Consider the following 23,687-nt stretch of genomic DNA (forward strand, 5'->3'; position numbering starts at 1 on the left):
GTCAATTTTCTTTGCTTTTTTAAGTGAAAACAAGTCGGTGTGTAATGAATAAAGTCAAGGGAGTGCACAATGCCATTTTTGTGCAATTCTGGGATTTTTTTTAAGTGAAAATAGGTGGATGTGTACATGGATACCGAGTTTGTGCAGTTCTTAAAAACGCACCAAGCAGTGGGTGATTCTGCACTTCCCCCCCCAAATCAGTATACATCCTTATTGGTAGATCTCCATTACTTAAAATGGTGCAGGGATTGTTGATAAATTGGAACAGTCACCAAATCTCCGACAGTTCTTTCATGATTGTGATAAAAGATATGTTACATTTTGTTGCTGTATTTCTATCATATTTTCTGCCTTTTTTTTTTTTCAAAAAATATTCACTGTTTTTGATTTACCAAAGAGTGAGAAAAATGCTGTAGCAAGAAAAAAGCATTCCTCACATTTAGATATGTAAAAAAGGTTACAAAATAACAGGAGCCGTAATAATAAAGAAATAGTATTATTAAGTTACTATTATTAGGACTGTTCACTTTTAGTGATGATTTGTGATATACACTTGCAATTTATTGATAATGTTGCTGCTGTTAAAGTGCTAGGGTTGTAATAATAAAGAAGTACCTTTAAATCTTCTGTTTGTGATGTTTTGGCTGCATCTTATGAAGGTTTATATTACTTAGTAAAAAAAGACCAAGTAAAATTACTTTTTTACATTTGCATATAATGAATATAAATTAATAGCTATAGAAAAAATAACCAATCCTTTCTTTCATGTCAGCATTACATTGAAATTCAGTGTTTTTAATGCACTGTATAATATTACTGAAAGGTCTGGTTAAGAAATAAAAGTAATGATTCTTAAGTTTACTTTAGAATTAAAATTATCTTAGAAGATTTATAATGAAATTTAGAGGGACTCGGTTGGAGTTGAATTTAACTTGCTGTACTGTTAAAACCAATGATGAACTGAAGTCTGTGTATTTATATCATGTAAATAAAATTTAAGTGTATTCTTAGCATTTAGAAATATTAATACTGAATTATTTGTGAATTTGAACAACACAGCATGTACTTGAAACTCATTTAAATTTTTCTAGTTAAAAATTAAATAAGAAAGACCATGCTACACTTCAAAGTCATAGAATTTAGTATAACAAATAGAATACTTAGCCAATTTTTATTTATAACTTAGTAATATTAATATAAATTTAAGTGTTCATCCACAAAAAATGATGCATGCTTACTTTCAATATTTCCTTAGAATGTAACTTAATGAAGCAGTATTTATACATTTCTCACTTATACCCCTCTTGTATCCATATGCCATTTCATCTCTGTCCTGATTCATACCTGTTTATATTAATGGTAAAATATTTCATTTAAAATGATTCATAACTTTATACACCATTTATCTTCTTTAAACTACTCTTATACACGCCCTTGGTTGGCAACAAATTTCTCGCCAAACCGGCGCCATATTACTATCTAAATTTTTTGTCTACAGTTTGAACTTTAAGCCTAAAATGTCTGCACAAATTTGGTTTTTCTCATGTGCAAAACCCATATTTTTAACACACAATTTACGCCAAAAATCCGACACAAAAACAAAAAATTTAGATAGCAAAAACGTAAAGATTCTAACCAAAAATATTTGACAATAATCCATGTACACAGCAATCTGTTTTAACTGAAAACAAGTCAGAGAATAGCACAATCTATGCAGCATGAAAAATCTAGGAATTACGCACACCTTGCTAAAATAAACTAACATAACAACAATAAATTTTGAACAATACCATGTACACAGCATTCTGTTTTAACTTAAAAAAATCAATGGATTGCACAATCTAGGCATAGCCTCGGCATTGAGCACAAATCAACAGAATAAACTTAAATAACTAAAATAAATTACAAACAATTCAATAAACAACAATAACCACAGAATTAATAGCCAAAAAAAAAGCAATGAACATAACATTCTACAAAACAAGAACAACAATAAAATAAAATGCACTTACCATTGTGAATGTTTCTTCAAACAGCAGAAATATCAATTTGAAACATCAGCAAAACTCATCAGTTTCGACCACTTTATCCTTCCACCCTATCTTCTGAGACACAGGGCATATAAAGCCCAGCATACATTCATGAGTAAAATCCGCATAAACACACCCGGGAACAAAAGACTTGTTAACAACTCCAACATTGTACCTTTTAATACTAAATTTACCTTGCTCACAATCCAAAATATGTGACTGAAATTTTGCCACCACATCTTTCATTGCAACGCAACATAAGCCATTTCAAAATGCCCACCAAACCAGCCACTCCAGCAAAATAAAATTTCAACCAAAAGGGTTTACAACATCAACAACATTGCATCAAAAACCAGTGTGGAACACATATTGCCACATCTGGCAATGCCATACATCTGAGGGCGTATATAAGAGTAGTACCATCTTCTTATTCATTCATCAAATTTTTCCTTTCAAAACTTGGATTACTTCTTCAAAAATCATTTCTTTTTCTTAGTAAAACTTGAAGGTTTTGTGTAGGAATGTAAGAAGAAAAGATAAATTCATGTGATATTTTTTACAGATACAAGAGTTAAATTCAGTAAGTGAATGGAAGAGTAGTTGCTTGGAAGGATAGTGTAAAACGGGCTTCTCTCAGACCCCTTAATTGTGGCTTGTATGAGGCTTTTTGGCTATTTAAATGTGATATGCCTGCAGCAAAAAGTGTTTTTTATTTTTGAAACCGAATTATGCAACACCATGCATCTATATCAATTTTTAATTTAATGTTTTAATTACATTATATATGTAATACAGTGGAGCCTCAGATCATGAATGCCTCACTTCATTAGCAAATTCTCCATACAAAAAGGGCTCGGTTGACAGATTGTGTTTTGGGTTCCAAAAACTCAAGTTGGTAACAGATGGTTTTGAAAGGTGTTTTGAGATAACCTGTGTTACATAATTAATACTCAGGGACTTCTGAAAATTTTGTTTTAATGATAGTTTCCATTGCTTATTTATGAGTAATAAAAAAGGGTAGCAAGTGAATTCTACATGAAGAAACTTAAGGCCAGATTGGGTTGCAGATAGACTCTGACACATTTTTTGATATCTGAGCCATTCTCCCAATTTGGACACTTTCTTGAAACTCAAGAATATTAACTGTTCTAATATCCATGTAACACACTGTACTGTGTAGTTTTAGATATGTACCAATTAGTCCCCTAAAATTGAAAACTTATTTTAAATCGTTTTTGGAAGACAAAATTCCAAATATGTGAGAAAAATCAACTCTGTGGACTGCAACCAGCCCATAGTTTACTTAAATATGTTGACATATTATTAAAACTACATTAAATATTATTTTTAATTAAGTTAAATATATATTGAAAAATATTTCTATCTGTTGAAATTATAATAAATCTGGTAAATTTAGAAAGTTTTGTTCATCTAAAGTTTGCAATCAGGCTCAAACGTCACCTCCATGGACAGAGGGATTTAAAAAAAAAAAAAAAATTCACATGGCAACACTGCTCATTTCTTTCTATTGGTGTTGAAGAGAGGCAGCCGTTTTGTGTGCATCTCCATTCAGTACATATGTGAATAAAGTTTGTACACAAGGCAAAAAAAAAAAAAAAAAAAAAAAGAAAGTTTCAATTCTAGGTGAGTATGTATATTGGTTGTCAACTCCATGACTTCTATGAGATCTATAAAATGTGAACTGTTGTATGTGTTTTTAATCATGTTAGGTGTACACGCTGAAAAGACATTAAAAGCTTTTAACACCATTTTATATCATTTAGGCTTACACTGAAAATGTGATTTCATCATCTCCATGGGCATTTTGTGGATGGCTTTGCCCATGAAGTTGATACTGTGCCCATGGAATTGTTAGGTCTAGCTAAGAAGTTGGATTTCTTTTACAGTAATAAATATATTATGTCAAGTGTATATTTACTGGCATCCGCTTTCTAGGTTTTACATATGAATTAAGTTATATTGCAATTTTTTTGTCTGAAATTGTAAAACAACCGTTATATGATATTTAAGAAAGAAAAAGAAAAAAAAAAAAAAAAAAAAAGATTTACATTTCGTTGGTGTGATTCCACCATAAATAAATTAACCTTTAACTACTGTGACCGCTGAAGATTTTCTAACTGTTGTTTCCACCCCTAAAAACAGAGAATGGTTCCTGTCCTTCTTTCTACCTTCCCAAACTCGTCCCACAAGGTCACATATCCAGTTTCACACTTCTAGCTTTATTATGGTTTCAGTTACCACATTTTCTACTTTTTGAGTGGTCTAGGAGATTGCTCACAGCAGATGCATACCAGTTTTAGTGGACGACAGACGTTATTTATTGGATGCTTGTTTTTCATACAACTTATAAATATGGCTTCATACTTTCACAAGAAAACATTCCGTATATCTCGCTCAAAAAGAAATTGAATATCTTCTCAACAATATTTTTTATGTAGAATACTCTGATTCTGAAGAATCATGAAGTATTCACAGCGAAAGCAAAAGTGAATCTGAGTTTTCAGCAGATGACTATCATAATCTTTCTAATGGCTGTGAATAAAATGCTAATTTTTGTGGAAAAAAGGCACTTCAAATGGTGCAAAAAAGAACCAAATCGGGCCGTATGAACGCAAAAGCATAACACTATAATTCAGCTCCTTGATCTGAAACTTCCTGCAAAAATAGGCTTTAGAGCAAAGCCCGAAGATACTTGGAATTTATGTTCATACGTATTGTTCCGGTCATATCCTGATGCTACAAAACTGAAAAGAAAAAGATTTATGCTTTTATTAGCTAATCAACTTATTAAACCGCATCTGAAAGTTGGGATAACTTCAGCTTTTTTGCTAAGGGAACTGAAGGTAACAATTAGAAGAATCCTTGGAAATTCAGAGAGTGGATTTATCAAATCGAGAAAAAAAATTAGAAGAAAGAAAAACATGCAGTCTGTGCCTACCTTGTAAGAAGAGAAAAACAGCATACAAATGCTTGGAATGCAAGGAACTAGTGTGTCTTCAGTGCTTTAAAAATATGTGTTTTGACTGTGTATCATCTTAGGATTCATCCTTGTAAACAAAGATATACTAATCTATTATTTTTTAATAATTAAATTCATTATTGTAGAATTATGGTTTAATTGACAGTAATGCTTAATAAAGTCACATATTTTCATGCTTGTTTAATAAAATATTTTTTCTTAAAATGAAGAAAATTAGTCATTTTTTTATATGAATTTAACTGCATAAAATTAAATGATTTATGTTTAAAATATATTGATTTAAATGAATTAGAATTCCATAAATATGCATCTAGTATCTATAACATTCCTTAATAAGGCATAAAAGTTTTTATTTTTACGCGTTTCTTTAAAGCGGTTTGTGAGCCGCTCACAGTAATTATGGCGAAAAAATTGTCACAGCAATTAAAGGTTAACAAAAAAGGAAAAAAAAATCTAGGTGCCAAACATAGACATAGACCTAAACTTGGTGACAATGATGTTTCAACCAATTAAAAGAAAAAAAAAAAAAAAAGAGAGAGAGAGAGAGAAAGAAATCAGCTATGATAATGAACAGGGATATAGCTAGCAGTAGGCCTATTTGATTTTAAAGTTACATATCTAGTAGATAGTTGCTAACGCTATGAAAAGTTTATAAAAATTAAAGAGTTACATTACACAAATATGATAATAAAAAAACTTTTTTTTAAATTTTAGATATGGCTAAAACCAAGAAAGAATATGAAAGGTACAAATTAGCAAGACAGGAACAGAAAAGAGAATGGGAAATAAAAAGATGTGAATGTATTAAAAGTGACTCCTAAGTTATATGAAGAAGCAAAGAGAAAAGAATGCAAACGGTACCGTGCTCGAAAAGAAGCAGGCAAAATAAAATCTGTTTATGAAATGACATCAGTCTGAGAGCAAAGAGCTAAGCAAAAGAGTTGGAAAGCATGTTCAAAGAAATACTGTGCAGCCAAAAAGAAAAAACAGTTACTGACATTAAGTGTGTACAGCCCTCCTTCTGGTCCTGTATGACATGTAGTCCTAAATGAACCTACAAAATTTCAAGACAATTCATCATGTTCACAGTCACAATATGCAAGTTCTGAAATATATACAAGGACTACTCTTCTGGAAAATCTAGAAAAGAAAGCGATAGGGGGGGGGAAAGTAGGTCAGCCACTTACAGGAAAATAAAAAACTATAGGAAGAACTGTAAACATACAAAGCAAAATGTAGCAAGTATAAAAGAAGATATTGTAGGGAAAAGGGAAAGAAAAACAAAAGGAAAGATAATGCACCTCAATTTAAAAGTCAAGAAATTGCTAAAAGGTGTGAAGATATCTACTATAAAAAGGAGATTAGTTTTTAATGAAGCAGTGATTTCCCAAATGACTGATAATTTTCAGAAACTACAGAATAAGAAAGAATCTAGAAAATCTTTTCTCTGTTACATAGCTGGAAAAATTATAAAAAAGTATAAGTGCAATGAATGAATTAAAAAAAATATTCAAATTGAAGTCTTAAAAGTAGAGATGTTAAAGCCAAGTTGGAGCTGACTAAACAAGATATTCAGGATTTTTTGGAAGATGATTCTTGCAATACATTATGTCCTGGTAAGCAAGATACAATAAGTAGAAAACGAGTGAAGAAACAAAAACGCTACTTGAATGTTAGTTTGCAAAACCTTCACAAAGCTTTCTCTAGTAAATGTATGCAATAATTCATACATTACAGTACATTTTGCAAACTTTGTCCGTTCTGGTGTGTCCAGAAAAAAGTAGGTAAGCGAGACACATGTTTATATAGCCTTCATGAAAACATAAAACTCATAGTTAGTGTGTTAAAGCAACTGAAGATTATTTCTGAGAGAACCCCAGATGAACTTTACAAAAGTTTGTGCTGTGATATTAAAGACAATGTTGAGAAATGTTTAGAGAGGAACTGTAATGAATGTTAAAACAAAAAAGATTAAGTTCTTAGAATATTCAGAAGAAGACACAGAGTCATATGAGAAATAGGTTTGAAAAAAGTTAATATTGTAGCCAAAGGAATTCCTAAAACAGTTAAAAAGCATTCTAAAATTCTTAACTGTTCTGCTGCAGAACTTGTTCATGCCTTGCAATCAGAAATGCCAAAATTCGTGGTTCATATTAGTAACATTTTACACCAGCGGAGAGAAGTGAAGAATATAAAAGACCGATTGAAACCCAAGGAAGTATTAATTCATGTGGATTTCGTTTGAAAACTTCGAGTGTAAATATTCAAGGGAAACCCTAGCATTTCATTTCGGTGGTTCACGCCAACAAGTAAGAATCCACTCAGTCATAGTTTACTACAGAAATTAATTGTTTACTGCAGTATGTATCAAGTCATTCTGTATCTTATCAGAAAATCTGAAAGATGATTGTATTGCTATTTGTACCCACATGAGTCCAGTGCTTAAAAATGTGAAAACCCTTGTCCTTAGTTTAAAAACTATTCATTTCCTCAGCGATGGACTAAGTACATAATATCGCAATTGAAAGATGTTTCATTTAATCGGCACACACTTTCCATCTGTCCTCTCATCTGTGAAGGAAATAACCTGGAATTACAGTGAAGAAGGACATGGAAAAGGTGCACCAGATGGGCTCGGGGGTCTTTGAATACTTCTGATGTGCTAGTGGCCAGGGAAAAAGACATTTCATGCTTGAGTCAACTCGTTTCTGAACTACAGAAAAATATTAAAAGTATTGAAATAATACCCATAAAAGAATATGAATTCAGTACACTTCATGAAAGTCTAAAAGAAGAAGTAGAAAAATTTATAGGTCCAATTAAAGTGCACCCAGTTTTGTAGGGCCAGAGCAGAACCTAATGTTCTGTATTTCAGAAGATTAAGTTTTCAGTGTGTGCCAACTCATATTAGTTCACACAGATATGATAAAGGAGTCCTATTGGTATCTTTTGATCCACCTGGATGTTCCAACTTATATCAGCCTTAATCCTCATTTAAGAGACTGAAAGTCAGTGATGTCTACTCTGACACAGATGTTGAAATTCCTAGCAAAATTCCGAAAATGGATGAATTTGAAAATTCTGAAAATGAATGAAATTACCCTTGACAGAATATTTTAATAAATACATATGTGGTTGCAGAATTCATAGGCCGGAAAAAACTCATCACTTTGTAGGGACGATTTTTGAAGATGACTATCAACAGGGTAAAAGCAAAATGTATATAATAGTGACGTCATGCCTAAAAATGCAGACAATACCTTTTCATTTCAATTTCAGAGAGACTCAGCTTTTGTTTACTCTAAAGATATAAAAACAGGTGTTAAATGTCCCTGTGTTTACCCACTGACATACATATTTCTTTAAAGACGGATTTCAAATTTTTTCCTAATTTGAAGTAAACTGTTTAAAAAGTTTTTTTTTTCCTAATTAAATATCTATTCTGTGTTTAAACTGTACTGTAGTATTTATTTATTAAACTCTACACTGAATTTTAGTTAAGACATTAGGTTACACTGAAAGTGATGTTAAAAAATGCTTAGTTTCATATTTTAACTGTAAATTTCAACAATATTCTCTTGTGTTTCAGCTCAGTGTCCAGATACGTCAACTTCATGGGCAATGAAAACATAAATAATTTTTTCCTTGAAAAATATTTGTCAGTGATCTCGGCCATAGCCTGGAATGTATTAAGAACCATATAGAAATTATTTAAAAAATAAAAAAATTGACATCTAAAAGTACCCCATTTTTGAAAAATCCCCCATAAATGATATTGCATCTCTAGGCAAATCTATAGCTTAAAAAGTTAACAATAAATATATGAAAATGATACTAAAGGATGAAATAGGAAATGAAGGAGCTAACAATAAATATATGGAGATAATATATGAAAGAGCTACAATTATAGAAGCAGCAATAAAAGGTGATTCTAGAAGAAATGTATTCAGAAGAAGAGGGTCAAAAGGAAAATGACCCTAGTGATCTAAATTTTGAAATTTCTACAAAATAGCGTAAGATGTAAAGTTTTGGTATAAAGATTTCACCTTTGATAAAGCAGCAGCAAGCATAAGCATTTTCAATAACAATGCCATGTTTTATTATTAGAAACATTTTAAAACTTAAGTAACTAAGCACATTGGATAAATTTTGAGCGAGGCTCTGTGAATAACAAGCAGAGTCGAGTGGCTCAAAGAAAAAAGAATTTTTTTTTAAAAAGATGCTCTCAAAAGACAGTTACGTGATGTTTTTCTGGAATGAAACTTCTCATTCAAGCAATAGTAGTAAACAATACTGATATGCTAGTGGCCAGAGTTTGCAGAGTTAAATGTAGCACACACTGTAGGATGTGGGCAATTAACAGTTCTGGTTTCCCTTTTCATCAAATGCACATGCACAATCTAACCCAAACTAGCTTATTTAGTTTGTGATAACTTGTTTTTTTGCTGTGTTTTAATGCATTTTTAATGCTCAAGTATAAAAAAAAAAATAATAAAATAAAAAAAAAATACAAAATGATTATCACAAAGAAAACAGGCTAATTTTGGTTACATTGTGCTTGTGCATTTGATGACTGTGCTGCTATACTACATACAGTCTAATAAGTGTAAACAAGAGAATTCATTATGTAGGCAGTGGAATTAACAAAGAAGAACAGTTCCTTTGATAATAAATTTTTATATAATTTGAAAAGAAGATAGAAAATTCTTTTGTAATTAATAACAATTTATTTACAAAATTAAAAATTAAATCTAACTATTAAATATCAAAGATGTATTCGGCAGCAAATTTATTAATTTATTATTAATTTTTGAATATTCAAAAATAAAGTAATGAGCCCTTAGGCATTTCCTAATTTTGCTTATCTATAGTTGCGCCTCTGCTAACAGCTTAGGTTTAATGAGTAACAATGCCATTTTGTATACTTTTTATTATATTCTAATAACTTTTATAAACAAATCAAGATACATTTGTTTTAAATTCAATTTTGAAGCATGTATTTATGGAATTTTCTTACTACAGAAGAAATTATGGTTGATTTCTGAGTAAATGCATCATTTTGTAAGAAAATCACCAAAGGGAACAATAATTTTGAATCCATTTGTAGAGTCATCACCATGAAATTTCCACCAGAATGAAAGGGGGGGGGGAACTGGATTGAATTCTGGTTTAAATACCAAACTAAAATGTAACATACATATGTAATAAATGAATTGTTGCTGTTATATACAAAAAATCTCCAAGCTGTGTCAGAATGTTTGTGCCAATTGTAAGTACCCTAAACGGTTCTGAAACAATGTAATACCATAATAAAGTAGCAAGCGTATAAATTTAAAATGAATTCTTATACAAGTTCGTTCATACTAAACTTTAGATAAAAATTAAGACTGATTCAAAAATAAATAAATTAAAAAAAAGCTTATTAAGTACAACTAAATGATGCATGATATTTTATCTTGAAAAATTAATATAAAACATTAAACAATAAACTTAGTAAGGAAGTCTTGATATTGAAATTTTACTTTTACATCCAAATAAAATACTTTGCATTTCAAAATTATATCTTCTGATAAATACTGTTTAATCTTGATGAATCCGAATCCAGAATATTTACATTCACACACGCTGACATTCTTTCTTAGTTTGTTGTTATTATTTTAAAAACCATTGTGTTCAATATTTAAAATTCTTTCTTCTGTAAAACAATCGCGGATGTAAGGTATAATGTATTAGTCATTCTACTGAAGTCCATCCTGAAATTTATTTGAATTTCAAGATACACTTCTTTACTTTATTCACTGTCACAGCTCTTCAAGCAGATGTAACAAGACTTTTGCTAAAACAGTTTTGAAGAAAAATTTTTGTAATTTGTTACCAGAATTTGTCAATGTTAATTTATTTGTTCTAATAAGAACATCAAGGTATTATCTATAAGAACTTACGTCCATATTTCTCAGTTATCAGTATATTTAAGAAGTTTTGTTTTAATGTAATGTAAAAAATAAAATTTGATTTACAAAAAATATACAGAATAAATATTAGAAATGCTGATAATGGAAATACTTGCCTTCTCTAAACATAATGCAGATACAATACATTTCTTGGTACTTGTGTATAAACGCAACCACCTTAGGAAAAGTCACTAAATTTTCAAAATGTGCCAAATTCTGGAAACCATGCTTATAAGAATAGCTTCAGTCAAGCAGCATCACCATTTCCGTATGCATTGTTTGTTGTTGCATTTCAAATTCAAACGATTATACAAATCATGATTTTTACCCATTAAATTTAGTTTTTAAATATGAACTTGTGGAATTTGCAATCAATGGAAGAAACTGCAGTAAAATTTCTGCTGGAATACAGAATTTTCTGAAGGGAACAATGAGAAAATGCCTTTCCTATTGTATGAAGCTGAGTCTCCACAGTTGGCTAATATATTTTTAATTGAAAACTGATTGATGTGTACTTAGAACAACACAAAAAAATTGCACAAAGATTTGAAGAAAAATGTGAGTGTTTTATATTTTTAATGTATCACATAATCCTTATGTAATAATGCAGATTTGTATTTTAAATTGCTAAAGTATGTTTTCTTTTCATATGTTGATAATGTTTAGTGACTTACAAGAAATATCGATAGTTTTGGAATTTTTCTAAAAAAGGCATGAAAACTATCAACTTGTACCTGATAAGTAGCTTTTACCTTTTCATGTGTAAAAAATCACTAAATTGCTCTAAGGTAGTTGCATTATTATTTAAGTATGCATTTTTTATAATTACTATTTTCAACAAAAGGCTTGAAAAGTATAAAAGTATATCTTAGGTATAAATATTGTGTTATAAACACATTTTGTATTAATCATTTAAATCTTTTTGTTGTAATTAATTAAAAATGAATCCTGAACTATCCATTTATCAAATTTTCATTATATATTTCAGGCTTTAGATGCTAATTTTGGCATGTATGTATGGCCATGTGCCCCAGTCCTTGGTAAATACATTTGGTACAATCGAACTAAATTGAAGAATAAGGTAGTTTTGGAGGTAATTTAAATAATCTTTTCATAATTAATTACTTCTGGTTTGTTTCTAAAATTAAATATCTGGTTGTAACAAAAGTTTGCCGCCAAAAAGTGTTCTTAACCCCTGCAAATACTATCATTTGCTTTGCGCTGCTACCAGTAAAATTATTCGCAAAGCTTTGGAGTGCAACACCACGATGACCTTGACAGAGTAAGCGAGGGAGAGGGGGGAAGTTGGAGAGGGGAATGTTTCTGAAATGGTGAAAGTAATGACTGTGTGGTTATTGCTTGTGTTTCTGTTTGAATAAAATGTATTTTTTTCACTGTTTGCAGTAGGTGCCTGGAATAAAAAAAGATATATAATGAATGTTTGAAACCCACTTATCTTTTTTGAATTTTTTTTTTTGATGAACTGCTCATGCTTAATATTGTTACTGAAACTAACCATTTTGCAGACCAGCATATGAACCAACATCCTGCAAAAGAAAAATCAGGAACAAAATTGGAGCATCCAATCAATTCAGAAGAAATATATGTTTTTTTAGGTATATTGATTTTACCAAGGTATAACACTGAAACCTGATACTATTACACTTTACTGGTCTAAAAATTAATTGATCAAAACTCCATTTTGGGAGATCTTTTTTATTATACTTGTGTCTTTTTTATTAACACTAAACATTAAAATTTGTAGTTGTTTTTTTTCCTTTATTCTTTATTTTGTAAGAGTAAACAGTTTTTTAGACAGCAAAACTTGCACTTATTTTCCCCCTAATACATCGCATAACTACGTGCACCTGTGTAAGAAATAGTGGCCCTGGGGAGGGAATCTTGTACATATTCCACAGCAGTAAGGGGTTAATAAAGTTAAAAAAAGAACAAACATGAAAGCAGTACATTTAGTGCAGGTAATAATCACGATTTTCCATGGATGTTTTGGTAGTTTTTCAAAGCCTTCGGCCCAGAAACTTGGTGGTCGCGTGTCCAAAAACAGATGAACCTCAGTTTAGACATCCTGTGCAGAATGGAGGCTAACACCAGCAAGATGTAGCTGCAGGTGTGCAAAAAGATAGAAATCTGAAAGAGCGATGTCAGGGCTATATGGTGAGTGTGGCAAAAGATCCCATTCGAGTCCGTATAGAGTCCAACCAGTGAATGCAGACACACGAGGTCTTGCATTATCTGTATGGAACATTTTTGCGCCGGAACTCATTTCGACATTTTTCCTTGATAGCAGCGTCAACACAGACTAGTATCTCACTGTACATTTTACTTTCAAGGGCTTTACCTTTTTCCAGATACTCTGTGTAGAGAATACCACAGCAATCCCACAACATATAAAGCATAATTGTTTTGTTAGTCAAATTGCAATTTGTGGCATTGCCGATGATCTCACCGGGTGCAGACCAACCCCCTTTTTGGCCTGCGTTGTTGAAGTAAAGGCACTTTTCATCACAAGTGATGATTTGGCTCAGAATTCTGTCCTTGCATTGATATTCGAGCATATTAGTGCAGGTGTGAATACATCTGGCCTTCTCTGCTTGAAGTCTGCTTATGCGGCTACCAGCAATTGAGCTTGTACATCAAGTTTATGCTATGCATAACACGACTAATGAACATGGCACTGACATCTAATTCCTTAGCAAGTTCTTGAGTGGTTGCAAACTGATCTTCCATGAGTTCTTGCAGGTGGACCTCATCAACATTAGTAGGCGGGCCAGAGCATTTTGCTTCCTAAATGTCATAGTCCTTGGTTTTGAACTTTCGATACCAAACCTCCCCAGTGTCATATGATACAACATTAGTACATAAAGCTGTAGACAGGATTTTTTGACAATCTGTAGAAGACGTTTCACAACTTTAACAGGAAATACAGGGGTTGGACAAAAATATGGAAACACCTTTAAAAAAACATGTTTCTTTGCTTAATATGGTGTAGGAAACCCGTTGGCAACCAAAACAGCTTACAGTCTTCTCGGAATGGATAAATACAGTTCCTGTATGTTTGCCAAGGGAATATTATACCATTCTTCCTGCAAAACGGTGGCAAGTTAAGATAACGATGTTGGCGGTGGATAACGAGAACGCACTTTCCGTTCCAATGTAGACCACAAAGGTTCGATAATATTCAGGTCTGGTGACTGTGGTGGCCAGGGGAGATGAGACAACTCATCCTCGTTCTCAGAAAACCAGTCCTGGACAATGTGAGCTGGGTGAACAGGGGCTTTGTCGTCTTGGAAGACACCATTACCATCGGGGAACAAAGTTTGTACCATGGGATGAACTTGATCGGCCAAAATGTTCACATAAGTCTTGGCAGTCATGTGCCTTGACACAGTTATCATGGGGCTAGCAGAGAACCACGATATGGCTGCCCAAACCATAACAGAACCCCCGCCATGTTCCACTCTTGGCAACAAGCAGTCTGTATTATAGGCTTGAGATGGCGTTCTCGAGACGTAAACTCGGCCAGAATTGGGAAACAATGTGAAAGAAGACTCGTCAGACCATATTACTCGCTTCCACTGCTCTACAGTCCAGGCTTTATGACTTAAACACCACCTTTTCCTGTTACGGGCATTAGCATCACTGATGAGTGGCTTCTCGATTGCAGCACGGCCAGCAATTCCCTGTTTATGAAGCTCCCTTCTAATTGTTTTGGTACTCACAGGGTTCGGTAACACTACATTCATTTCAGCAGTAACTTTTTCAGCTGTGGTATTCTTAATTTTCGTCACAATTGCCCTTAATGATCGTCTGTCACGATGACTCAGGACACACTTTCGTCCGCGCTGTGATTTAGCAGATGATGTTTTTCCGCTTTTCAAATATGCGGAATAAATCTTTGATACAGTACCTCTTGAAACACTAAACACCTCGGCTACCTTGCTTACGGAAGCACCTACCATATGTGCTCCAACAATTTGCCCACGTTCGAAGTCTGTTAACTCTGACATAATGCAATGACAACCTCACATAACAGCACTCCGACAACAAGTGAACTGTTTAGCACATTTACGAAGTTGTATAGGTGGCGTCAGTAGTCAAAAACGCCAGTGCCACCTACATATTTCATTAAAATCAATCTTTCTTTTCAAACATGCATTTCACAAGGTGTTTCCATATTTTTGTCCATCCACTGTAAATGATGGTTCTAATCTGGTAGCATGATAGTTCCATTTCGGACACTTTGTACTTGATAATAATAATTTTTTTTTACGTATTTCACAACACAGTGCTCTAAATCAAGTCTCTTTCTTTGAAATGCCAAATATCCTTTGACAAAATATGATTAAACACATCATCGCAAACTGTTTGCATTGGCGGAAAACTTTCGTTAAAACTCGATATGTTTTTGTACAAATACATTTTAGGTATAAAATTTTTAAAGAATGGTACTCTCTGATTATCAACCTATCTTTGATAAAAATAGCTGGACAAAGTGCTATGTCACCAAAGTAAGCAACCCAGAATTTTATGAAAGTGTATGGAACTGTCCTGAGTAATACTGGCTAAATAAATTGTGTTCTGATTTTTCATCATTTTGTCATCAGTCACTCCAAATCCACAAACCCATAGAATGCAGCAACTGGTGTTTGAAGTGAGATTTGCGAGTGAACACCAGGAATGCCAGCGAACCACTTGCAGGAAAATGCCATGGCGGAGGAAGGTAAGCTAACGAACTTCTTAGCAGCTGTAAATGTTGGACTGGAAGACATGAAGGCTGAGATGAAAGGGAAACAATAAGAGATGAGAGCCAGATATGAAGGTTGGACAAGAAGATTTATTGATCACAATAAAATCCTGTCGAGAAGAAATAAAAGCCGGGCATGAAAAGTTGCTAGAGCAACTCCAGCTGATGAAAGTGGAGCTTAACTGCTTAAGGACGAGTGTGCGGAGAACAAATTGCAGGCACTGGACCGACCCCCCTTTGAAATGAAACGCTGCCACCGGCCTATGCATATTTCAGTAGTTAAGCCTACTTTCACAAAAAAATACATATAAAATCAGCATTTTAATATAATGATCTCAATTTTTGAAGTTACATACATAATATACTAATTATTAATATGTATTAATATAAAGAATATCACATTAATAAAAATAAATGAAACATGCAAAATAATAAAATTATAAGTATAAGCATGAAAGCAAATACTATACACATGAAAACAAAATTACAAATACAAAATGTAAAAGAAAATTGAGCAATAATTATCTGTAGGTAATTAAATTCCAATTTAATAATTTTGCTACATGGGGAATAGTTCAAACCGAGAATCGACACGCAGGACAGTGGCAGTTTTTTCATCGAGAAAGTAAGATGCACCACACATAAAAAAAGCTAATACCTTTCCTCTTCTATAATAATGCTGTAAAGTTACTTTTTAATTAACCAAGAAATTCTATGTTAAGATTTAAAATAAATATAAAAAAAGGACAACTGGTAGGAGTTCTTCCATCAGGGAAGTTCAGTGTTGTTATACCCACTGTACTCAGCTAGATGTGTTTTCTCCCATTCTTCTAACAAAAACAGAAAAAAAAAAAAAAAAAAAAAAAAGGAAAAAGAAAACATTGAGCTGGATGCATTTCCCTACATTCTAATAACTAAAAATGTAAAGAATAAAAATGAAGACAACAACAAAAAAACAAATTCCTAACAAAATAAACACACTGGTATCCCTTTAACTTAAAGATCTGTGATTCCTGATTTGTTTACACCAATAAATCTATCAAACCAGAAGCATAAAACAGAAACTGATGCTTGTACATGAAGATCAAAAGTCACATGAGTGAGTTAACTGATGTTAAAACTGTTACCATTTAGCACTGTCTACTGGCATTTAAAAATTCAAGTAAAACATTCCGTTCTCAAGTTACGTTAGCCCAGCGTCGCATATATGCGACGCTGGGCTGTAGAGTTTGATCGGAGCTCTTCGCATATACGCGATGCTGGACTGCTAAGAGTGGAATCAGTACGTTGCGTATACACAATGCTGGTCCTAAACAGGTTAAAGAAGAAATTGGATCAAAATTAGAAGATGTCAAAATGAGAGTAGTGGCATCTGTAGGATCAAAGAATGAAGAAATGAAGGAAGCAGCTGGTGAAGTGTCTGAGAAAGATCAAGAAATGATGGATGAAACATCTAATGGGATTAAAGAAAAAGAACGAAAACATGAAGAAATAAAAGGAAAGAAGCTTTTGATTCTCAAGTGAAAGTGGGAAAAAGTGAAAACGAGACTGTTAAATTGGTAAAAACTGATTGTGGAGTTACGAAGTTGCAGTCAGCAAGTACTGAATCATCTGAAAATGCATGTGGTGCAGAGCTGAGAGAAACTGATGTACAGCTTAAGCAGAGTGTTCCAGTATGGAAAGAAAATACACCGACTTCGTAAACTGTGTCTCTCATAATACAAGTTGTAAAGACGCATATTTAATTCTAAACCAAGATACTTCTGTTCGTAAAGAATCAAATTCCATTCAAACTCTAATGCAAAATTTGGAGCTGGTTCCCAGGAAGCAGACTAAAATGTACCAAGGAAGTACCAATCGCTAAAAATACGGAGGTTAACTGTACACGTGATGCGAATAAATTGCAGAGTGGTGAACAAACTGTTTCAGATCTTCCTAAGGATGAGAAGTCTGAAAAGATGTATCTTCAGACTGTCATATGCAAAACAGAAATACATCTGAGATTTGCAGTGAAAAAGTATTTTACCCGCGTATAACTTAATGAAAAGGAGACCAAAATTCATTCTGAGCTTTAATTTATGTAATTGAAATTTGTTATGTGGTTAATTTGTATATGACTTATAAATAGTGTAAATATTTGTGTTTTATGTAATTTTCTGTGCATTGCCATTTTTTTAAAAATGGTTACTGTTTTTCACATACAAGGTTGAGTTAAAATTAGTCACTTGGCAACTTTTCAGAAGGGTTGAACGTATAATCAGAGAGTACCTAAAAAAGTAATTTATGAGCATTTTAATTTAAAACATTTGAATAGTTAGAAAATAATTATGTAATAGTATATTTTGAATTTAATAAAGATACATATTCTTTTAAATATTTTAGCTTGGTGCTGGTACAGGTTTAGCTTCCGTTGTAGCTGCCAAATGTTGTGCTCATGTGATTATTACAGATGCAGATAAGTACGATTCTGTGTTTCAAATTGCAAAACAGAATATGATATTGAATGATATAAATCAAGAAAGCTTTGAAATCATGAGCCTGGACTGGGGAAATTTTTCTCCAACCATAATAAATTTCAGTTCGATAGATATTATTATTGGATCTGATGTATTTTATGATCCTCATGGTAAGAAACTTTAATATGATTTTCAAAGTTACTTTTTAAATGATTAATGTGACATTTATAATGGTAATTAATTATTTCATTATTTGATGGTTTTTAAAATTGGTCTGTTCCAGTGTTTCAAAATTTTATTAAAGCTATATTTTGCCACTCTTGGCAAATGAATATGTGATTTGGTTTGTTTCTTAAATAGATTTTGAAGATCTTCTTGTAACTGTTTCTTATATTCTGAAGCAAAATCCTGATGCCGAATTTTGGTGTGCATATGAACATAGATGGTAAGATTACTGAATACAAGATAAACATGATAAATATAAATATAGTTGTATAGTGTAATATAATGTTACTGTATAGTATAATATCACCATATATTATTACATATGTTTATATTGTTTTGTATGAAAATAAACTTTAATCATTGACTCATCGTTTGAAATGATTTACAGTTCATTGTTTACTAAGTATTTAAAAATAAATTATTTATCAGATCATTAACATATTTTATTTACCAGTGTGCTGAATTATTTTATATCTCATCTAGTGTTTTCAACATTATGCTATAATTTTAAATTTAGAAAATTTTTGCTTACAAAAATAAATTTATTGATTTATCCCATGTCTTATTTTGTGAAAATTGAGTTATGACTTTAATATAATAATTTATTTACATCTACCTTTGAGAATGTGAATCTATGTTTTTAGCATAGTGTAGAATGCCTAAAAGGAACTTAGAAGATTTATAAGCAGTAAAAAGTGTATATTTATTAGTTTAACATATTGCTGGCAATGGAATATGCAGTTTAAAATTAACAAGCATTTTATGACATCATGTAATTTAAACATGTGTTGTAATGCTTTTCGAAACTAAGTAACACATTTTATATTTGTTGCAGTATGTATATGTCGTCTATAATTATTGATTAAGGTGACATACCCAGTGGGATCCACCAAAGGGAGGGTGCCCTGTGGAGGACTTTTTAAGGAAAACAGGCTTGTTTCCACATTACATATGGAGAAAACCATGAAAATTTCCATGCAGCCAACCACTTTGCCTGATTTATTTGCCGGATTTATTGAAAAGGCATAGAAGCAATATTCTCTGCATGTGCAAGATTGATAAGGCAGTTCAAAAACCAGGTTCAGCTCTGTAGTTTTGTTGGTCCTTAAAATTAGTAATATTATCAAATTTGTACCCTCTTGATTATGTGCTGTTGATTATTTAATCCTTGGGTACATTATATTGCATACCAGTGTCATTCCTATACCATGTCTGTGCTGACCCGGATGGCCCTACACAATATCACTCATATGCCTGTGGTAACTCTGTGAAGGTGACAAGCGTACATTAGTCTTCTTACTCATTTTATGTTATGAAAATTTCTACCTGTATTTGATAATGTTGATCACATGCAGATATCAATCTTACGATTATTTCTTTGTCATGTTGATTTTATGCTGTGTTGGTCTCATGCAGTATCAATTTTATGTGTTGTCCATTCTATACAGTATTGGTCCTATAAATGTAATGCCACCATCGGCCGAGTGGTAAAGTCGCTGAACACTGGTAGTTCGGTCCAAGGTTCGAATCCTGCAAACGGGCTGACTGCATGGGTGTTTTCGTGATTTTCCCCATGTGTAATGTGTATATGAGCCAGTTTCCCTTAGAAAGTCCTCCACGAAGGCATCCCTCTCCTTAGGCAGATAGCCCTCGAGGCTTTGCCGTAATGAAATAACTTAATCTAACCTATGAATGTAATCCATTTTGGAAAGAATAATACTGGTATATTGTACATTTTTCTATCCTGTAGTTAGAATAACAATCCTAATTTTGTTTTTATTTCATGATTGCTTTAAAATATTCTAAAAGGTTGGTCAGTTACAACTTATAATTAAAGTCTTGTCAATGGTGCTACTAAATTTTAAGGTGTTATGTAGATAAAATTGCTTTAGCTTTGAAGAAGCAAAACTAAACACCACGAAGGCATGCTAAGAAGGTGAAAGAAATAACGTATATACTCCCCCTTTTAAAGGGCGACTGGGAATTAGGGGACCCAATCGCCAAATCCCAGTGGTGGCGAATCATTATCCACCACCTTTTTTTGTTCGGGCATCACTGTAGAAACATTAGCTTTTTTCAAAGCAGGACATGCGAAAAAGGAGCAATGCCCTCGCTGGGACTTGAACATCTCAAATGTGTGCTGAGTGTGCTGACCATTACACCACGGAGGCATACGAAGAAGGTGGGAGAAATACCTTATAAGTTTGTTGACGGAAAGATTATTTAAGTCATCAGATATTCCAAAAAGCATCAGGGATGGGGAGTTTACTGACCTTGTGCTAGGACTGAATACAAGTATATGAGTTTCTTTTTATTCTTTGTTTACTCCACTCGAGTTTCATTTGTCTCCGTTTAGCTAAAATTTTAATTTCAGCGCTTCACCCTTTCCCAGGAGAAAGAATCAGCGATTTTAAAATTGTTCTCTGATGTCAAGCACAATTGTAGGGGTTAAATGTAGCATGCTAGCCCCAAAAGACACCTGTTGCTTCGTGTTTTCCAAAACCCTAGAATGCAACGAAAATGAGAAGAGGTGATTGATAACCAATTTATCATTCCGAGAAAGCTCATTTAAAAGTATTGGGAAATGGAAATGCACTTTAGGTCCATCACTTAGTGTAATAATAATAATAATAATAAAAACTTCCGATTTGAAAGCATGCCTTTATTCTTTAGGGTATCGTCTTTGTTAATTTCACGTGAAAGATAAGGGAACACAAGAGGAATTTTTCCTCTGGGTTTAGGATTCAAATAGATTGTTTTCGAAATAAATTTTATCAGTTGGTGAAAAGAGGGAAAATATTTCTAAGGCCCGCTTTAGATGCAAACTAAAATTCATCCAAAAGTTGAAAAGGGGTCCTTCGAATGTCAAAGATGTTGAAAATCGAAATAAGAGCTTTAAGGTGTATCAAATAATAAAATCGTTTAATGAATGAATGATCATTTAATGAATGAACGTTTCTTCCTGAACAAAAAGATATATTACAACCTATATTTACAAAAAAAAAAAAAAAAAAAAAAAAGGGGGGGGGGCCGTTATGGTCCTGGATAATCTAAAGTGTGTGTGTGGGGAGGGAGGTGTTTTTGGTATCATAGCATAAAGCATGGTCTTTTTTATGTATTATCTAAAGCATAAAATATAATAACTTCAAAAAAGCAACATACTTTCTCAGCTGAGTCGTAGTGTTTCATTTTTAGATTTTTTTTTATTTTTCAGTTGATTTACATCTCCTTGTAACATTATACTAGTTCAGTTACAGCATGATACGGTTAATGCATGCAGTATTATATTTGCTAAATTTTGTCATAAAATAATAATATTGAATTTAAATCAAGTTCAAAAGCATTTTACGAATATTTTACATAAGTATGTTCAGCTGGGTTGCATCATCAAAGTGCATAAACACAAATTTTATTTTTAAAACTTTAAATCTCTAGCAAATTTTTAACATAACTATATTCAAGCACCCATCTCTACAGAGGCACGTCAAAAGTACACAAAATTAATTTCAAAAACAAAGATTAACAATTAGCAGCTACCTGAAAAAAATGTCTTAGAGGGGCACTGATATAAAACATATACTGGCTCTCAAAATTCAGGATTTCCATCTAGGTATTTTTTAAGTCTCAATTTTGTGTTCTTAGGGTCCATAAGTTACAAATTATGCAAAATTCTACCACATTTTAAATTATTTTATATACTGTGTCTCAAAAGGTTACTATCAAATTTTGTTTTGTAAATTCCCAATGGTAAATAAATTCAAAAGTTGTCATATTACTACAGCAACAGTCTGTTGTTTCTCGGCCAACAAAGAGCCGTCTGAATAAGCATAAAGCCGTGCATCCAAGGAAATCGGTAATAGATAGTTTAAATATCAATAGCTTATTTTTTATCCAAAGACTTATAATTTTTTTTCACCTTCACTTAGCCTGCAATTTTGCATCAAATTGTAAGAGCTGTAATATTTGTAGATCTAAAAATGGAGAAAACAGCAGCATACTGTTTATTGTGTTATAATCAGACACAGATCTCTCAAAGATTAAATGAATTATTTTTTTTAAAATTCTGATTTGCATTAAATTATATTATTTGTGTATGGCAAATCCCAGGAGGGCTATCTGCTTAAGGGAAGAGAGGTGGAATGGGCTGCTTAATGTAGCTTCTTGGTGGACTTTTTAAGGGAAATTGTTTCATATTCATGTAATTTTTGGGAAAAGCCATGGAAATCAACCATGCAGCCAGCCTGTTTGTGCTAAATCTGATTCAAAATCCTGTATTCATTGGTCCTAATGACTTGGCCACTGCCAGGTCTCTGATTTACGTTAGGAGTCATTGTGCAATCAGTAAAGGATAAAAATATTTCTATGAATTATTTGTCATAAGTTTAGCCAATAATTATATAGTCAGGGCAGAAATAGCATTAATAGTTGCTGTGATGGTAGGAAAACATGATTTTGAGAGGTCTTGTCATAATGAAGTATGATGCTGGATGCAGAAACTATAATTTTGTTATATTAATTCAGAGCTTGCTGAATATAAGTTTTGTAAGCAGAAATTTAAAGTTTTTTTTGGTTTTGTTTTATATCCATTGAAGCATTTAAGAATATGAACACTTTGTTTCAGCTTTTGTCACCACCTTTATTCTATATGACTACTTCAGTTACATAAATAAGTGGCTATCAAATACATGATCTATATGTGTGTGAATTGTTTAAAAGTTGTATAATTGTAGAAACCTGTATAAAGTTCACTCTGAAAACTGCTGGGAAGCAAAAATAAAAACTGATTGATGATTTTATCCACATTGCCCATCATATTGTTATTCTATTAGTAAGGTCTAATTTTTCAAGATACATTTAAATCGTACATAGGCTATACTGATTTTTTTTATTACTCTATGAAATAGGATCATCTGCAAACAAAACTAAATCTATCCATACATCTGGATTTATAGAATGCAAGAGATAAGTTATTAAAATATTGAATAAAATTGAACTTTTTTGTGGTATTGCAAGATCTGTTCCCTTGCATTTTGAAATACTGTGGAAAACCGTATATATTTACATACTAACTACTAAATCAAAAATACATTCTTATTTTAAAACATTTTTATCATCAGTTTATCTTTGTTTTTCTAATTTGGTTTCTAGTTGCTTGACTGTAGCAATTGCCTAATTGCTCAATCTATTAACTTTGACTTGCTAAATGCACAGCTAGTCTAGCAAATCTGACTCAACAAATATTACTTAAAGTGTATATTT

The 23,687-nt window shown here is 32.3% G+C and overlaps 1 protein-coding gene across 4 annotated transcripts in view; it reads left to right on the forward strand.

Annotated features, from left to right (window-relative positions):
- LOC118197759 (histone-arginine methyltransferase METTL23-like) overlaps positions 1-23,687 on the forward strand; it is a 35,198-nt gene that overhangs the window by 10,154 nt on the left and 1,357 nt on the right. For 2 of the 4 annotated variants that reach the window (XM_085813889.1, XM_085813890.1), the window contains exons 2-5: positions 5,746-7,340; positions 11,971-12,075; positions 18,130-18,373; positions 18,564-18,648. In XM_085813889.1, coding sequence (XP_085670015.1) covers positions 7,260-7,340; positions 11,971-12,075; positions 18,130-18,373; positions 18,564-18,648 — 515 coding nt within the window. In that variant the 5' untranslated portion in view covers positions 5,746-7,259. The remainder of the gene's footprint in view (positions 1-5,745; positions 7,341-11,970; positions 12,076-18,129; positions 18,374-18,563; positions 18,649-23,687) is intronic. The other 2 variants (XM_085813887.1, XM_085813886.1) reach the window with 1 other exon arrangement.

Source organism: Stegodyphus dumicola, chromosome 3, assembly GCF_044657685.1.
Source record: "Stegodyphus dumicola isolate Sdum_Otavi_A_Nest chromosome 3, ASM4465768v1".
Classification (NCBI taxonomy): Eukaryota; Metazoa; Arthropoda; class Arachnida; order Araneae; family Eresidae; genus Stegodyphus; species Stegodyphus dumicola.